Source organism: Schistocerca nitens, chromosome 2, assembly GCF_023898315.1.
Source record: "Schistocerca nitens isolate TAMUIC-IGC-003100 chromosome 2, iqSchNite1.1, whole genome shotgun sequence".
Classification (NCBI taxonomy): domain Eukaryota; kingdom Metazoa; phylum Arthropoda; class Insecta; order Orthoptera; family Acrididae; genus Schistocerca; species Schistocerca nitens.
In genome coordinates this window covers 448,782,268-448,801,464 of record NC_064615.1, presented here as the reverse complement: position 1 = coordinate 448,801,464, position 19,197 = coordinate 448,782,268, and the positions used below count along the sequence as shown (strand labels likewise).

Below are 19,197 nucleotides of genomic sequence, written 5' to 3'. Positions count from 1 at the left end.
GCCATGGGCACCAGGATGGCCCCCTCGTATGCCAACCTATTCATGGGTCGCTTAGAGGAAGCCTTCTTGGTTACCCAGGCCTGCCAACCTAAAGTTTGGTACAGATTTATTGATGACATCTTCATGATCTGGACTCACAGTGAAGAAGAACTCCAGAATTTCCTCTCCAACCTCAACTCCTTTGGTTCCATCAGATTCACCTGGTCCTACTCCAAATCCCACGCCACTTTCCTTGACGTTGACCTCCACCTGTCCAATGGCCAGCTTCACATGTCCGTTCACATCAAACCCACCAAGTAACAGTACCTCCATTATGACAGCTGCCACCCATTCCACATCAAACGGTCCCTTCCCTGCAGCCTACGTCTTCGTGGCAAACGAATTTGCTCCAGTCCGGAATCCCTGAACCATTACACCAACAACCTGAAAACAGCTTTCGCATCCCGTAACTACCCTCCCGATCTGGTACAGAAGCAAATAACCAGAGCCACTTCCTCATCTCCTCAAACCCAGAACCTCCCACAGAAGAACCCCAAAAGTGCCCCACTTGTGACAGGATACTTCCTGGGACTGGATCAGACTCGGAATGTGGCTCTCCAGCAGGGATACGACTTCCTCAAATCCTGCCCTGAAATGAGATCCATCCTTCATGAAATCCTCCCCACTCCACCAAGAGTGTCTTTCCGCTGTCCACCTAACCTTCGTAACCTCTTAGTTCATGAAATCCCCAAACCACCTTCCCTACCCTCTGGCTCCTACCCTTGTAACCGCCCCCAATGTAAAACCTGTCCCATGCACCCTCCCACCACCACCTACTCCAGTCCTGTAACCCGGAAGGTGTATACGATCAAAGGCAGAGCCACGTGTGAAAGAACCCACGTGATTTACCAACTGACCTGCCTACACTGTGAAGCTTTCTATGTGGGAATGACCAGCAACAAACTGTCCATTCGCATGAATGGACACAGGCAGACAGTGTTTGTTGGTAATGAGGATCACCCTGTGGCTAAACATGCCTTGGTGCACGGCCAGCACATCTTAGCACAGTGTTACACCGTCCGGGTTATCTGGATACTTCCCACTAACACCAACCAGTCATAACTCCGGAGATGGGAACTTGCCCTTCAGTATATCCTCTCTTCTCGTTATCCGCCAGGCCTCAATCTCCGCTAATTTCAATTTGCCGCCACTCATACCTCACCTGTCTTTCAACAACATCTTTGCCTCTGTACTTCCGCCTAGACTGACATCTCTGCCCAAATTCTTTGCCTTTACAAATGTCTGCTTGTGTCTGTGTATGTGCGGATGGATATGTGTGTGTGTGTGGTGTGTGTGTGTGTGTGTGTGTGTGTGTGTGTGTGTGTGTGTGAGTGTATACCTGTCCTTTTTTCCCCCTACGGTAAGTCTTTCCGGTCTCGGGATTGGAATGACTCCTTACCCTCTCCCTTAAAACCCACATCCTTTCGTCTTTCCCTCTCCTTCCCTCTTTCCTGATGAGGCAACAGTATGTTGCGAAAGCTTGAATCCATTTACCAGCTTCATCAGACCATTCAACTTAAAAAAGTGCTATAACCTACTTTGAAGTATCTGAACTTAAGTGGCTGATCCTATTCTGGTTTATCATTGCAAACTTATTTATGAGACCACCAGAAAGAAAACCACCTTCTTAATAACATATAGTATCTCCAAAGCCCTCAATGACATATAAGTTTTGCGATGGCATGTAGTGCACGGTTCTGAATGCTACAGACATTGTATCCACCTATTTCTGCCACAGCAAACTACTCATGTCGGGCAGATCATGTGTATAACAACCCTGACATTTTGTGATCAAAAGTGGTATGTAACATTGTTGTGCGAGGTGTGCACTCTGTGCGATCTCGCCATGCAGTCTGCTGGTGACTCACGCCTATATAAATGTGGAGCAGCACTGACTGACTCACTCTATGTTCTTCCAGTTTGTATTGCTCACATCAATTGTTCTGTGTCCTATCTGTGGGGTCACAAGAGGTTTATTTCCATTATTGCTCAGAGGTTTACAAATAAAGCCATATGTGTTACTTGGATTGGTTTTGTGTGTTAGTTGGTCACTACAAAGTTGGTGACGAGTTTGGAATGGTTTCTGTGTGCAGTTTCATCAGGTTTAGTAATTATGGACACCATGCTACCAGCCCCCCTGATTGAACAGCTAACTTCAACAGTGACCACTTTGTTGACTTCCATTAACATACAGGGTACATTTTCACTGGTCCATCCACTCACTTTTCCTCCTTATGATGATCCAGCCAAGGATTAGGAAGCTTTTGAAAAAAGACGAGGGCAGCATATTTTGGCTTCTGGTGTGACAGAGTCTAATTTCTGCAAAGCCTTCTTGCTCTTGTGAATTCCACCTGAATTGTATCAATTACTATGTCAGTTAGCCACTTTACAAGAACCACATGTGCTGTCTTTGTCCCACTATCTTTACAGATTAATGGTATTCATTGTCAACTATCTTTGCAAATGAAAACATGTCATAGCAGCACAGGTTGAATTAATACAATGCTGCAAGAAACCAAACCATTCATACAGGGCCCAAGCAGCTAAACTTCACAGCCTTAGCCAAAAGTGTCAATTCGTTATTGATACCCACAATGACTCATCCACAGCTGCTATTGTGTGCAACACAATTGTCTGTTTAGCTCTGGACAAGGGATTGCACCAGAAGGCTTTACTCTGTGACAAACTTCCACTGGCAGAAGTTTTGCAAATAGCACAATCTTTTGAAGTCTCTAAGGTAGCAGGTGACCACATTGAAGCACAGGGCAATGTGGCAATAGTATCACAAAATTTTCCACTATGATGACAGATAGCTCATACAGGAAGTGGCAGTGGGAACGGTAAACACGCAGGCCTAGCATTGAGTAAACCAAGGCCAGCCCAAGCAACCGCAACTGATTGAGCGCCAGTGACAGCATCAGCATTCTCTTCCAGCATGAAAGTTCGGTGTGCCCTAAGCGCTTGGTTACTTGTAATGCTTGCCAGATGAAAGATCACATCACCTTTGTATCGTTTGCTGAAGATTGCTCAGGATATGGATGTAAACTGTGCGACTCCAATGCTTGTGACTTCTCCCAAGTTGTTTATTGAGTTGAGTGTTTTTCAGCATGTGCTCTGGCTACAGGACAATGCAGGTGCTGCAGCAACATTATCAAATTCTCAAACCTGTGCAAGTTTACACTCCCGCTGTTGACACTGGTCACGTGGAAGCTGGTCAGTTATAACAAACAGAACACTGCGCTGCTGGGACAATTTAAGGAACCTGCCTCTGACATGTCACTGGTTTGTTCCATTACATTTTTGGTGTTTGCTGATACCAGTGTTGAGCACTTGTTAGTGATGGATTTCACCATTACAGTTCACATTGTGTCCACTCAGGTACCAGATTCTTAATTGGAAATATTTTGTTTGGACTTCTTTTTGGAAGGTAGAGGGTGTGCTGTGAATTTATCTGTTCATATTTCTTTGAAATCCAAGGCTTGGGCTAATTTTTGTCGTGCACTTCCTAGTCACATTGCCCCGAAAGATCAAGCAAAAGCACAATTGGACAGACTTCCATCTCTAGGGGTGGTGCAACCCATTATGGGTAGTGAATGGTTGTCTGCGCTAGTTGTAGTTCAGAAGCCACCAGGAGAAACATCACCTCTGTGGCGACTTCAGTACTACTGTTAATGTGCAGTTGATTGTGGATACGTATCTTATTCCACACCAGGAGGAACTGTTGGGAAAAATATCGAGTGGCCAGTACTTTTCTGAAATTGATTTGTCTGAAGTGTATCTGTAGGTTTCCCTTGGATGAAGAGTCTTGGTGAGTTCTTGTTTTGAATATTCCTTTTTTGTCTCTGTCAGTATTTGCTTCTTCCTTTTGGTCTGGGTAGTGCTCCTGCTATTTTCCAAATTGGTTAGAGCAGTTGACTAGGTCTGTTCCGAGTTGCATTAATTATCTGGATAATATTATTGTCACAGGCTCCTCCATGGTCAAGCTCTTGAAAAATTTGTGCACTTTGCTTTCTGTCTTACAGTCCACAGACAGACGATGTAACCTTGCAAAATCTCTGGTTTTTTTCAGTTTTATAGTGTTCATTTGAGGTCTGAGGTCTTGCAGGATGGAGTTTGCGCTATGCCAGATGACATCTTTGCTGTTACATCTATGCCTTGCCCTTTGTTCAAGACGGAACTTCAGGCCTTTCTAGGGATGATAAATTCCCGCTGGGGGGGGGGGCCCATTAGCCCACCTACTGCATGCCCTGTTACCCAAGAATGTAACTTTTTGCTGGAGCCCAGATTGTAAATGTGCTTTTCAAATGTCAAAGTCCAAATTCCTCTCAGTCCCTTGTTCAGCTATGTTCTCTCCAAACTAGCACATAGTTTTGGAGACTGATGCCTCACAGTACAGCCTTGGCGTGGTCCTTGGGCACTGATGACTCTGAACAACCTGTTGCTTTCATCTCCACATCTCTCAATCCAATCCAGCAGCGTTCTTACCCAGGTAAAGCCCGTGGTTCTCATACTGGGGAAGGCTGTGACATTTACATACTGTATCTTCTTTCCGTTTCATAATCAACTTCGAAATAACATCAAAAGCTAACTCCAAGACAAAGTCTATAGGTAGTTTATTTATCCACCAAATTCACATTTCCTCACAGTTTACAACTACAAATTGTACTGAAAGGCGCATTTTGGCGAGATATTTAATTCAGTGTATGTTAGTATCACTGCATGCTTGTAGTTATTAGTATTATCATTTCTAAACTTAAGACATTTCATATTTTGTGCACTCAAACCACAGTGTTTATGTGTTCGCATGATGAAACAGTGATGTTTCCATGACATCACGGATCTTGTGCTGTGATTGGCTGACATGAGCAAACGCCATGGAAATGTACAGACCGTATTCGTTGTATTTACACTTTTGTATTATAAAAATATGCATTTTAAGTGATATAGCGCACACAACCACTCCGCTGTATTGTACATTTCTCTCTTGAAATTTGCTTGTACATCCTTGTTTGCATTTACACTATTTTTGTTCTTGATTCATGTTTACATCGGGTCTGGGTGCACAAAGTTCCTTCATTTTCATCCTAACCGGATGTTCCAAAATTTTATCTGATAAATTCTACACTGAATTCATATTGTTTTGTTTTCGAACACGTCGTGTACTGATGTTATTTGCAAGAAAGTAAAACTTGCTCAACTTGTGCGTAACACACTTACGAAAAGAAATCTACAAATAACACATGTTACCTGCATTCAGCAAGCAAGGGAACAAAGCAACAGGATGTATTTTGTGCTTGGGGCATATTTCACACACTTTTTCCTCTAACTCGTGAAACTCTCACCAGGTGGTGCAACTTATGTTACTGTACCGTAGTGTACTCTGGCGAGACATTTGCAAACTAATTCCATCAGTGGATATAGTAGCCAATGACAGACACAGAAAACTGTGTAAAACACTATCCAAACAATAATACTAAACATGGACTAAAGACACACTGAGCATAATAGAAATATTACAGACACAGGGATTCGATAGCGAAGTTTTAGAAACTCTGTTCATTCTCTTTTGATGAAAGCACTGGTACATGAAAATTGTGTGCAGGTTGGTAGGACACCCTTAGGCTGATACACCAGAGCCTTCGGGGTGCCCATAATGGCTGTACTCTGAGAAAGACACGCCCCCATACCTCTGCTACATACACCTAAGTGGGATTTCAAGGTGCAGCCTTAAGACTAGCTACTACCCATTCGAAAAACATTACGTGACACCAAATATATAAACAGCTAAAAAAACACTGACTGGCATTATTTAAATCTGTGTGGGAAATAGGCAAAATTCTGTAATGCATTATTGAGAAATTTCTTTTAACATATATTGTGGGGTGGCTCTACTTCAGAGCTTTTAATTACCAACCAAGTCTGCTCACAAGGTGATTCGGTTTGTTCAACAGCACTGGCCACATAAACCACCATGTTAGGCTTCAGATCCCTTATGCAACTATTTTTCCTTACAGTATCACTTCTCTATTTTTGACAGTGTTTTGCTGCTGTATATGGAAGAGACCTCTCTCCAGAGTAGTCACTCCTGCTGTATTACGACACAAGATTCTATGCCTTCTCCACGTTGGCCATTAGGCAGTTTTACACACTAAACTGTTAACCAGGAGGCAAGTTTTTTGGCCAGGGAATGATGGTGAAATTGTCTATCTTGTCACGTCTTGTGAGCAGCATGCCCAAGAACAGGCAGCTCCTGCGGCATCCTTGTACCCCTGGCCCATTCCATACCAGCCATGGGAACATATTCATGTCAGCTTTGCTGGTCCCTTATTAAATTCCTACCGTGTCTTGGCTGTGGATGCATTTTCCCAGTTTCCTTACATTCTCTGGTGTGTGTTTATGTAGGCTGAGGTCAATTTGTAGACTTTTGAGAGTGTTCCCCCCTCCCCCTCTATTGAGGGATTGTCTTGAACTTTAGTTTCCAATTGTGGGGCCCAATTCAATTCTCACAACTTTCAATTGTTTTGCTCCTGTCACAGCATCGGTCATGTCACGTCACCACCATTCTACCCTCAATCAAATGGCAAGGTAGAATAACTAGTGCATACATTCAAGTCCCAAATGAAAAAAAGTTTGTTGTGGATTTCTCACTGGACAATGCCTGTTTTTGTTTTCTGAGCACCTATCACTTCACGCCTATGGGGAAGCAGAGCCCAGAAGAGTTGTTTCCTGGCCAGCAGCCACGCACGGTCCTCCACCTTCTGCAGCCTGCATTACGCCTTCTGCAGTCGGGTTCATCAAGCTGCTTCACACCAGGATCATCAGTGTGGGCATGAGGGTTTGGTTGCTGACCCAAGTGAATACCAGTCACTATTTTCTGCTGCCAGGCACACCGTCTTTGTGACATATATACGGCTGACAGGGTGATCGTGTGCCACTCTGATCAGTTGCGTGTCAGTTTGCTGCCAAAGCTAAGGTTCGCAGGTGCAGCCCCCCTCCACAGCCCATCCCGTCTTCCTGTGCCTTGAGTCCATCGTCACCTGCTGTTGAGGCGGCCCCATCTCATAGGCTGCCTCCTCCATGCGCAGCGCCAGGCATCAGTCCGCCTCCGGCCTCGGGTCCGTCGCTGCAGCCTGTTGTTACAGTCGAGCCACCTCCTTCAGCCCCATAGCCATCATCATCTCAATCATCATAGTCGGTGGATCCAGCCCTGTCTCCCTCTCACTGGGACCTGCCTGCTGATGACGATGCAGAGATGGTGATGTCATCCTCCTCTCTGGTGCTGTCTAGAGGCACCACGTGGGCCTATCACCCTCAGGCGTGCCTGTGCGGTCCAGCCCTATGCTCTGGTAAGTCATAAGCAAATCGCTCCACTGCTGCCACCTGATGGATGTGTCTCTCTTTGGGTTGCCAGTGTCTCCTTTGTTGCCTGGACACCCACTTCGCACAATGGAGAGGTGTGTTGTATCCTGCTACACTTTCTCCTGGATGAAAACACACTTTTTCCATGGTATTTAGTGATGGTATACTTTCCCTTGGAACTATAAAACTTATCAATCCTTTGAATGACTATGTTTTTATACATGGGCGTAGAATTTTCCGGCACTTTACAAAATGAAACTCAGGGAAGAAACCTCCTTTTGGAAAGATTTTTGATGTGCAGCAACATGTAGGCTGCATATTTTCGTATTATGAAAATGTAAATTCGAATTCCACCTAACACCGCATGTTACTTTCCGAACCATTGTAATCGAGATTGCGATGCATTTTTGTAAGCCAGTCATAGCTCATGTCACGAGATCCCGCCAACAGATGACAGTGGATATTCAGACCACAGGAAAAGTTAATGTTTTAAATTAATGTACATAGTGTTGCTACAAGAAAAGCAAAGCTTTCACATATAATGTTGATATTTTTTATGGATGCTACACTTTAAGATATATCACACAAATGTGACAGTAACTCATGACTGGACTGATGAACGGCCATGGGAACTTCAAAAAACACCTACACACAATGGGTATAACAGAAGAGGACCCTAAATGTAGGATATGTGATGAGGGTGGAGAAACTGCATCACACCTAATCTTTGAATGCATGGCACTGGAGAGTGAAAGATACAGAATGTTCAGGATAACTAGACCTGAAGAAATTGTGTCTAACAAAAAACTGGTAGAGGGACTCCTTGCACTATTTAAGGGCACTGGTTGGCTTTACTAGATATACAGGGAGCGATACCGCACAATAAACCTAGTTTCGGTGTGGGCAGTGGCGGGTTAGACTTAAGCAGTTTTAGCTCTCCTGTTAAAATCAATCAATCAATCGATCAACGCGCCAGTAAAATTTTTAGCTGAATCCAGTGACTTGTCCTCAAAGTTTTCCACAAATAAATTAGCTAGAGCAGAGGACATTGTAATTCTGTCAGAGACAGCAAAGGACTTCGGAGAGCAGTTGAACGGAATGGACAGTGTCTTGAAAGGAGGGTATAAGATGAACATCAACAAAAGCAAAACGAGGATAATGGAATGTAGTCGAATTAAGTTGGGTGATGCTGAGGGAATTAGATTAGGAAATAAGACACTTAAAGTAGTAAAGGAGTTTTGCTATTTGGGGAGCAAAATAACTGATGATGGTCGAAGTAGAGAGGATATAAAATGTAGACTGGCATTGGCAAGGAAAGCGTTTCTGAAGAAGAGAAATTTGTTAACATCGAGTATAGATTTAAGTGTCAGGAAGTCGTTTCTGAAAGTATTTGTATGGAGTGTAGCCATGTATGGAAGTGAAACATGGACGATAAATAGTTTAGACAAGAAGAGAATAGAAGCTTTCAAAATGTGGTGCTACAGAAGAATGCTGAAGATTAGATGGGTAGATCACATAACTAATGATGAGGTATTGAACAGAATTGGAGAGAAAAGGAGTTTGTGGCACAACTTGACTAGAAGAAGGGATTGGTTGGTAGGATATGTTCTGAGGCATCAAGGGATTACCAATTTAGTACTGGAGGGCAGCGTGGAGGGTAAAAATCGTAGAGGGAGACCTAGAGATGAATACACTAAGCAGATTCAGAAGGATGTAGGCTGCAGTAGGTACTGGGAGACGAATAAGCTTGCACAGGATAGAGTAGCATGGAGAGCTGCATCAAACCAGTCTCAGGACTGAAGACCACAACAACAACAACAACAGCAAAGGAGAGAGAGAGCTTCCCGTAGCACTACACCAATTTGCTCATAATAACGACATGAATGATCTTCTGGGCTCGAAATACTTCTAAATGGCTCAAAATCAAACGCTCTCTGATTTAAGAAATTCATCATACAGTCTCGCACATAGCTCAACTTGCGTAAAAGGAAATTTACTTTGGAAGTAAAGCTTGTCAAACCACCATTCGCAATATTTCCCGCAAGAGCACATTCGAATGTCCAGATTCCCAATGAAGTAGGCCTCGACCTGATATTAAGCTTTTCAGTTGGGTTTCGGGAGGTAAATTTTCTTGGAGTACCAGTACTGTATTAACTCATTTTTTATTCTTTATTATAGTCTAATGCCATATGTGCTAGAAGATGAAAACGTGCACTTGAAAGGCAGCGAGCAGTTGAAATTAGCCAATAGTGTGGAACTAAACACTTTGCTTCAAACACATTGACTGCCTCTCAGCGTAAAAAAAAAAACGTAATTTATTTAGCAAACCGCCAAAAATAACTGCATTGTTCTACAAGGCATGGCTGTCAGAAAGGTGGGAATAAAATAAAATCTGAAAGTAATAACGTATATATTAGCCTTCCGTAATTATGTGAACGTATTTTAATTCACTTGATAGATCCTGGTCACAGAAATTCATTTTGTTTTCATTTGATGTGAGAACAGTAAACGAAGAGGAAACAGCAAAATCACTAAATGTAAACACGGGTCATGTGGAGACTACACACTTCCCCACTATAGCTCAGACTGCTCTGCGCATCAGCTTCGGACGTACGATATTTCCGAATATTACAAATACAAATTTGGGCATACATTTGCAATTTACAGCACAAGAAATGTTAAACACTGTAGTTCAGGAACTCTTCTATTGTATAAAATGATCCTTGCAATAGTAACTGCCTTAAGGTTTTTTTAAACAAGAGATCATCATCTACCAAACCCTTAATTCTTGAAGGGAGGGCATTAAAAATCTTACAGCCACTGCAATGGACTCCTTTCTGCACCATACTTAGATTTGGCTGTTCATAGTGGATATCATGTTTCCTTCTAGTATTTTGACTGTGATATGCACTATTCAGCTTGAAGATGGATTTTTCTTTCCTTATGAAGCACATCAAAGAGAATATATATTGCGCAGTAGATGTAATTATTTCAAGCTTCTTAAAAAGATTCCTGCATGTGGCTCTAGGATGGACTCCACACATGATACTTATGGCTCTTTTTTGTACACACAGTACTTTTTTAGCCAGTGGCTGATTTCCCCAAAATATAATTCCAAATGCCACAATTGTATGAAAGTAACCATAATACGCTGACTTCATGGTGTCCATATATGTATAAGAAGAAACAATGTGCAATGCGTATGTTGCTGAACTTAGTCTTTTGCATAGTTCCAGGATGTGGTTTGACCAATTCAGTTTGCTATCAATCTGCAAGCCTAGGTATTTTGAGGAATCTACCCTGGTTATTGTCTGCTCACCTATTTTTACTACTATTTCCTCATCTTTGGATGTTGTGTGGAACTGAATGTCGGTTTGTTTTACAGTAATTTAAAGAAAGACCATTAATGTCAAACCAGTTCACCGTTTCATTTAAAACCTTATTTGCTGTTACATCAAGTTTATCTACTGAATTATCAATAAGTAGTGTAGTGTCATCAGCGAAAATGGTGAATCTACAATATTCCGTACAGAGAGGGAGATCATTTATATGTATAATAAAAATTAGGGGGCCCAGAACTGAGCCCTGCGACACTCCACATGTGATGGTACCCCATTATGAAGATAATGGGACACCGTCTTGACTATCTACTACAACTTTTTGTTTCCTGTTTGACAGATATGAGTCAAGCCATTTCCCTGTTGCACCACTTATACCGAGATGTGCAGCTTTTTGTAAAAGAATTTGGTGATTTACACAGTCAGATGCTTTTGTTAGGTCCAAAATATGCCAATCACTTTCAGTTTTTTGTTGATAGATTCCAAGAGTTTGCCAGTAAATGCAAATATTGCATCTTCTGTTGACAAACCTATCTGAAATCCAAACTGACTTTTGCTGAAGATATTGTGTTCACTGAGATGCTTAACTATCCTGGCATTCATTAGTTTCTCTAAAACCTTTGAAAAGCTTTTGTCCCCCTTCTTATACAGCAGTTTTACAACTGCATTAATTCGAATAGTACCCAAGGCTAGGGTGGTTTCTCGATCTGACTACGTCTATTTTGTCACTGTCTGCCAGATAAAACAAAATAGGCCTTTCTAACACTGCAGAAATTGTAACACACACCAAATGAATGAGACTGTTTTGGCACAAATGGTCATTTTTATAATACGACAGAATAGAATTCATGAAGGCCAACGTAAAATAGCTATTACAAGCAAAAAGCTGTATGTTAGAAAATAGTTTCACATTTCATTCATATGCTCAAGTTTCTCGAGTATGAGATCGAAATGTAGTAGTTTGAGATTTTTATATAAATTTGGAATCTTCATATTCTTTCCTAATTTGTGTGGTGCCCCCGTTTCTTCTCCTTCCTCTCTCTAACAAACAATCTTGTCATGACTAATTCTGGAACTATTCATGCCTTTGTCAAAACTTATTCGCCGGGTAACTGCACTAACCCTGCCAAATCACCAGTTTAGTTATACTTGATTATTCTCCAGTTAGGCGTTGTTATGTTCGTACAAACCATTTTCCGTGCTACTTCCAGAATAGAAGTTAAGTGGCTGCTAGATGTGGACTGTACAACTGGCCCTTACTAGTGTACCGATCTGGCCAAAAAATTTCTGACAAAATTTCATTTTCCTTGATACACCAAGAAAATAATACGTAATCTTTCTTACCTGTTAGTCGTTTATTTCCACTCTGGTAGTCTGAATCTATGGATTTCTCTAGTAATTATAACAACCCTGATCATTCACAAACCCAATCAACAACATAATCAGACAGCGATTGACAGTCCCCTTTTGCCTGCAGGAAAGTTTATTTCTAGATGCGATGAGGATTACCCTGATGGAGACATCACGTACACTATGCACGGATCCAAAAATAAACTTATTATTATTATTATTATGTTTTACTATTGGACCAAACTGCTGATGTCATTGGTTCCTAGGCTTACACACTACTTAATCTAACTTAAACTAACTTACGCTACGGACAACACATGCACCCATGCCCAAGGGAGGAGCCGCGTGAACAGTGACAAGTCGCCCTAGACCGCACGGCTACCCTGCGCGGCTTATGATTCATTCAGAAATCAACTCACAGAGTGTGTTCAAAAACCAACAAGAGATGCGCATCAAAATCAAATGAGTAAGTGATAGACCAACGTGCACTGGATGCTAGGCGCTTTGTGAAACAAGGTTTTTTCTGCTCAACAATATGAATTTTGCCCCTTCAAATAAATAAGGTGATGTGTAAAAAAAGATCCAGCACCAGGAAAGTGCAGAGTCTGATTGGTTGTTTCTTTTGAAGAAGAAAGTGACAACAATGAGACAAGAAGTAAAACATTAATTAATCTCCACTGAAGTCCAACTGCCTTCAAGCATAATAGGAATCCATAGTCCCCGACATTGAGGAACATAAGAGCTATCAGATAACAGTGACCATAGCTTATAAACAAACAGTTCTATCAATCATCGTAAGAAGATTACCAACAGAAAGTTGCACATAACGAACTTTGAACAACTTTGTGAAAATCTTCATCTCTGCTGCATACTGCAAGCATGTATTTTTGATTTTTTGAATGTTATTTTTTCCTGAGTTTTGACAATTTTGGTTTAGCAGTAGTCTTATTGCATAAGGAACTTTGGCCAGCTATATAAATTTAATATTGGCCATCCATCCTGTAAGTGTCTAAGGCCTGATAACTTGTATTCTCGTCTCACAATCTTCACTGGATTATTGAGAAGACATAGTTCTCAATCTTTTAGCCATTCTGGTGCATTGAGAACGACTATCATTTTCTAGGCTTTTTTGTTTGTAAACAAAAAAGTAAATCAAAATATAATGAGTAGGCATTAAAATCACAGAATAGACTCAATAAATTCGTTTTCCTAGAAAATAACATAAATAATACCTAGAGAAAGAGGCAAGGGTCTGTAATACAAAGAGTCAACAAGTTTAAATACCTCAGAACCTGGCTTTCTGAAGACTGGCGAACAGACTTAGAAATAAAATGTCGCACAGAGAACGTCCAAATCACCTTCATAAAGTTTAAGAATATTCTTACAAGCACAAACCTAGACCTAAACCTTAGAGTCCGATTTGTTAAATCCTACATCTGGTCCATGCTTCTATACGGCTCTGAAGGACGGATGCTAAATATGACAACAATGAAGAAGTTAGAGGTCTTTGAAATGTGTATTTATTGCAGAATGCTTAAAATACCATGGTACTGGAACGAATTAACAAGCAGCAAGAAATGTTGACAGTGCTTAAAAGAAGAAAAACTGCATACGTACGACATATAGTATGGAATACCAAATATATGCTTCTGCTGTTAATAATAGAAGAAAGGTTGAAGGAAAAAGACAAGGGCGAAGAAAAACATCCTGGTTGGACAATATAAAGCAGTGGACTGGACTGCGAAGTGTTGACCAGCTATTACATACTGCAGTTCACAGAAGAAAGACGTAACATGTGGTCGCCAACATCCATTAATGGATAAGTAGCAGCAGAAGAAGAAGAAGAAGAAGAAGAAGAAGAAAGAAGCAAAGCAATGTCAAAGTTTTTAATACACAAAGCACTGTCAGTAAATCCATATATCTTGACTAAGTAAATTCAGTCTTTTGTACTCACTGATGCAAACTTCCGGTGGGGGGGGATCTATCACAGAGTTAAAATAGAATAACAACAGTATCTATTGGTTCTTTTGTGAACTACTTTTAGATACGACTTTAAATCATTACATTTTTTTTACTCAATTTTGATGAAATGAACCCTGTATGTTGCTCCAAGATGTGCTTAATTTACCTGTGAAAATCCCATGAAAATTTGTCTGGTGGTTTTGGAGATTAACATATTCAAACAAACAGACAGACATGACAGTTTTTGTTTTATTTTTAGTACGTATCATAAGTTGTAACTACAGTTACTGTGTACTATGTAGGGGATACACAGTTAGTAGCACATTTTGAAAGACATATTTAGTTACAAGTTGCATATGTTTTGATTAGATGCCACTTTAGTAATATGTATGTCAACAACAATGCTTATTTATGTAAGTATCTTAATAGATGGCCTCAAGAGACTAAGTAATCCTCATTCCACATCATCACACATCCTCGAGAAGGGCTTTAGCAGCAGATGGGAATTAGAGCCACCTCTTTGCATTATCAGCCAGAACAGATGCAATTTTGCATCTTACCACTGTGGCAGTTTAATAGCAACAGACCAACAATTTCTTTCTGTTCCATATTATTGTCTAGTGATAATTTCTTGCCCACTGTTTCACTTGACAAACTGAATTTTGTCAAAGAAGTGATACATAAGAATAGTAAGTTCGAAAAGTATAAAATCAACATGTAGATGCCACAAATGCTGTCTGTCTATTTGGTTGTTTTCTGTGTTTTACTGGCTTATGTTTTTTACAGTGACATGGCAGAGGATAAGAAATTTGCAGAGAAATTAGTTACAGAAACACGCAAGTCTCTGGCGTAGATGCTTCTACATTCAAATACAGAAGACCTTGAGTGATCCCAAAAATGTTACTATATGTGATATAAATATAATATAAACGGATAGATAACAAATCAACTCACCATGAGGCAGTTGGAGAACATACATATATAAAGGTTAAGTAAATTTGCAAGCTTTCAGAGCTGGTGGCTACTTCTTCTGGCAGAAGGCTGAAGGGGAAGGAAGAGCGATGAAGAAAAGGGACTCCTGAAGTTTAGGAAATGGGGAGAGTTTGGAAAAATTGCCTAGAATTCCAGGCCGTGGATGACTTACCAGATGGGATGAGCAGGAAAGATTGATTGTTCCTATTCATCCCATCCACTAAGTCTAGCCTGATCTGGTTTCTGGGTGACTTTTCCAAATTTTCCAAATGTCCTAAACCTGACCTCTCCTTTCACTTCATTCCTCTTCCTTAGGCCCTTTTGCCACAGGGAGCCACTGGCTCCATAAACCTGCAAATTTCCTTAATCTTTATATGGGTATGCTCTCCTGCTGTGGCATGGTGAGTAGATTTTTTTATCTAACAAGTTACATTATATGTTGAAAAATTGGAAACTGGCTATACGATGACTCGTACAATGATTCTTGGAGCAACAAAAGCAACCTTTACAATTTTGATGAGTCACCAAAATCAGAGCACTATTTAACTTTTCCCCTAGTTCCTCCACTGATCAGAATTTTCAGTGACTTCCTTCACTCCTGTACCTTACATCCCAATCCTCTTACACTCACCCCATTTTATTTATTTCCCTTCATCCTACACAATGGGCATTTGCCTGTCAGCTCTGCTGCAAGTTTCCTTGTTTCTGTAGCAGGAAAAGTTCTCAATCTTAGTAGTTACACGCCCCTTTATTTCCTGTCTTTTTCTGTACAGCATGAAAAAAGTTAATTATATTTAGAAATAATTTCTGGGTGAATATGACTAAGAATCATTCTGAGACTTACAGCGAAAGGAATGCAGAAGTATTTTCCCCACTTCTGAGAAAATAAGATCTACACTGCTGCACTAAAACAAAGATTTATAAATGCGAACTAATCATCAGAAAGGAGATGCAAGACTAAAAGAAGTTATCAAGTTTTTTTTTTTTTTTTTTTTTTTACATTAACATGCAACAATTGGTACAATATTTAAGCATACCCAGTCTTTGCAAAATTTGTCCACAACTTCACCATCCTTCGTATAGTTGACATTTCTATAGAGTCATGTTCTACAGTGATATCAACAATTGACATATGGAATAAGTATCCAATATCATCGATATGACAAACACCTGAAATAAAATGATCAAACAGCAATAAACAAAAAATTTCAGAACATCTGTGACAGTGTTTAAACTAAGTTTATATTTGTGCACAGAAATAGTAACAAAGTAATTACCAGGAAGATGAGATGCACCAACAAAACGTTTGAAGACACCCAGAACACTATCAAACCCAAAATTATAATAATATAATGGGCTGCGACTATACTTCACATGGTAATTTGCTGTTTGGTACACTCCGTGTGCGAAGTTTATATCAGTCTGCAACTAAAGGCCAGAAAAAGCTCATTGATATCTCGAAATTCAGATGATATACTGAAACAGTCACGCAGAAAAATTAATTTCACATACATTTACATAATCCATTATGCTATCTTTTGTGAGTGCTTTACCATCAAAATAAAACTGTCTTATCATATCACTGGCTTTCTTCAATCTTTCACTTTCTCTCAGTTCCATATCTTCTGGCACGAATCTTTCAAAGTCTGCGTCTATTTCTTTCAGCAACTCTGGCTTTTTTAGAATATCTGAAATTTTTAATAAGTATCAGAAGTAATTAATTTTAACAACCTGTACAATGGAAACTATGAGGATGACATACTTCTAAGCTCCATTAAGCCTTCATGGGAAGTAACTCCAGTTAGGTAAGGCACATCACAGAATTTTCCTGATTTTACAATATTTTGTGGGTTATCAGGTAGGAAGACTTCTTGTGAACTGCCGGAGTCCTTTTCTGGTATTGGTAAAAATGGTATGCTGTTTCCTTTCCGTTTGTCCTAGCATAGAAAAAATAACAGTAACAACAACAACAACAACAACAACAACAACAACAACAACAATAATAATAATAATAATAATAATAATAATAATGAGCTAATTTACACTATCTCCAAACTCTCCAACAGACAGAGAAGATCATCATATGTTCAGTGTAACAGTTTGAGCACCTATGTAAGCTCACTGGACAAAATATTAAGAACCCCATTAAAGACGAAGATTAGCCACTTTGGAGTGCTGCATGTGGTGCACAAATGATAAATTGCAATTTTATGACTCAACTGTAACTCATGGAAGTGAAATGGTGTAGATGTGCCAGGTGGTAGAATGGAATCAGCGCAGTAAGGTGGGTCAACCTGGAAAGGTAACAGAGTGGCAGAGAGGAGCTATCATGTTATGACATACCCATGAACGCACTGTGAATGAAGTTGTCCAATTTGTTAGTGTGTGACCATAGACAGTCTAACGTCCCTACAAGGTGGGCAAGTAAGAACAGTGATCATAAAAAGATTCTAACCAACAGGGACTGGAGATGAGTGCCACACCTTGTCAGTGAAAAATGGTTTCAAATCAGCTGCTATTGTTAGTGAATGCAGTTCCATCTCAACCAGTTCCCAAGTGGACATTGCAGAGGCAACTGCATATTGTGGTCATTTGGAGTCAGGTACTTCACAAAAGATCATTGGTCATATTGGTACATAAAGTGCCCAGTGGGCTAGATAACACAAATACTGGACAGTAGCCGACTGCAGGCCTGTAGTGTGGTCTGATAAGTCATAATTCTCTCACTTTTTCAAATCCTGTGAGGCCTCAAGAGCACTGGCAACCCAACAGATAGAAAACCTGCATTGTGTGGAGGATGTAGCTGAGGACAGAGTTAGTTCTGTGACGTTTTGGAGGCACTTTTCCTAACATGACTTGGGCCCACTCATTCAGGTCACTATGAACATTAACCACGATGTTTATTTTAACATTCTCGGTGGCCCAGTGTTGCCCTTTATAGCACATCTTCATGATGAATATTGTGTGGACACTTCTGTCTTCTAAGATGACAACAGCTGTGCTCACAGAGCTACACACATACATGCCTGGTTTGACAAACAATAAGGTACCCTACAGTTCCTTGCTTGGCTAGCTAAATAACTTATTTTTAATCGCATAGAAAATGTCTGGGACTATTTGAACAGCAGATGAAATATAGTAATCAACAAACATACAATATGGATTTAAACATCAACAAATGGCTTCAGCTGGATATGGCGTACCAAAAGAAACTTGTGGACACTCTTGTTTGCCAAATTAAGGAAATTTCAAAGGTTTCAAGTGATATTACATGATATTAGTGTGATGTTTCCTGTTTGTGAATAATTTTCTGTCTGGTGTGCTTATTTTATAATGAGCAGCACAAAACTGGATAAGTGTAAAATAATTTCAGTCAACTTACATCAAGAGTTACTATTTTTGCAGTGCCTTCCACTATCTGTTTTGGAGTGCAAGTCCTGAGAAAATCAATTAGCACTTTTGGATCATTTGTTTTACATCCCAGCACAGCACCCAAGGCAAACGACCTCTCCTTCAAAGTTTTTCTGCTTGCCCAAGGATTAAAAATAGAACCACTCTGTGCAATTGCTTTGTGAAAAAGTCCTAAATAAGAAAATATATTTAATATGTAACTGTATTAATAGGTCTAAATATTCAGTGAATCAAAAGCTATAATGACACAAACTATTCATAGGTTTGCATTGTATATTTTCCATCATCAATTTGAAGAAAAAAAAAATCTGCAAGAAACTTTGAAACTCCCTGAAAATATCAAACAATATTTCTTTAAACAGATGTGCGACAACACAATAAGGAAAAGTAAAGGAAAAAACGTCAACGAAAATAACTTGAGTAGCAATAACTGCAACAAAATTATATTACATTTATTTCTAATTTAACTTCAAATGTGCACGCTACAGAGAACATTCACAAAGAGATATTGCACACATAACATTATCGTATGGCATATTCCTCTCTCAGCTTACTCAAAGTGCGTACAGATAATGTAGTCGTGGTATTAGCACAAGAAATTACAAGTTGTAATTAAGAGAAGACTGATTTATTTGGGCATTGTGTGTGTGTGTGTGTGTGTGTGTGTGTGTGTGTGTGTGTGTGTGTGTGTGTGTGTGTGCACGCACAAGCCCACACACACACGCACACACGCACGCACGCACGCACGCACGCACGCACACACACA

General features: G+C 40.2%; 1 protein-coding gene across 4 annotated transcripts in view; it reads right to left on the bottom strand.

The window, feature by feature from the left end:
• LOC126236312 (juvenile hormone esterase-like) overlaps positions 1-19,197 on the bottom strand; it is a 557,639-nt gene that overhangs the window by 8,582 nt on the left and 529,860 nt on the right. For all 4 annotated transcript variants that reach the window (XM_049945523.1, XM_049945521.1, XM_049945524.1 and 1 more), the window contains 5 exons: positions 18,403-18,602; positions 16,783-16,957; positions 16,533-16,708; positions 16,298-16,448; positions 16,058-16,190 (listed from right to left, as the gene is read on the bottom strand). In XM_049945523.1, the coding sequence (XP_049801480.1) occupies positions 16,058-16,190; positions 16,298-16,448; positions 16,533-16,708; positions 16,783-16,957; positions 18,403-18,602 (835 nt within the window). The remainder of the gene's footprint in view (positions 1-16,057; positions 16,191-16,297; positions 16,449-16,532; positions 16,709-16,782; positions 16,958-18,402; positions 18,603-19,197) is intronic.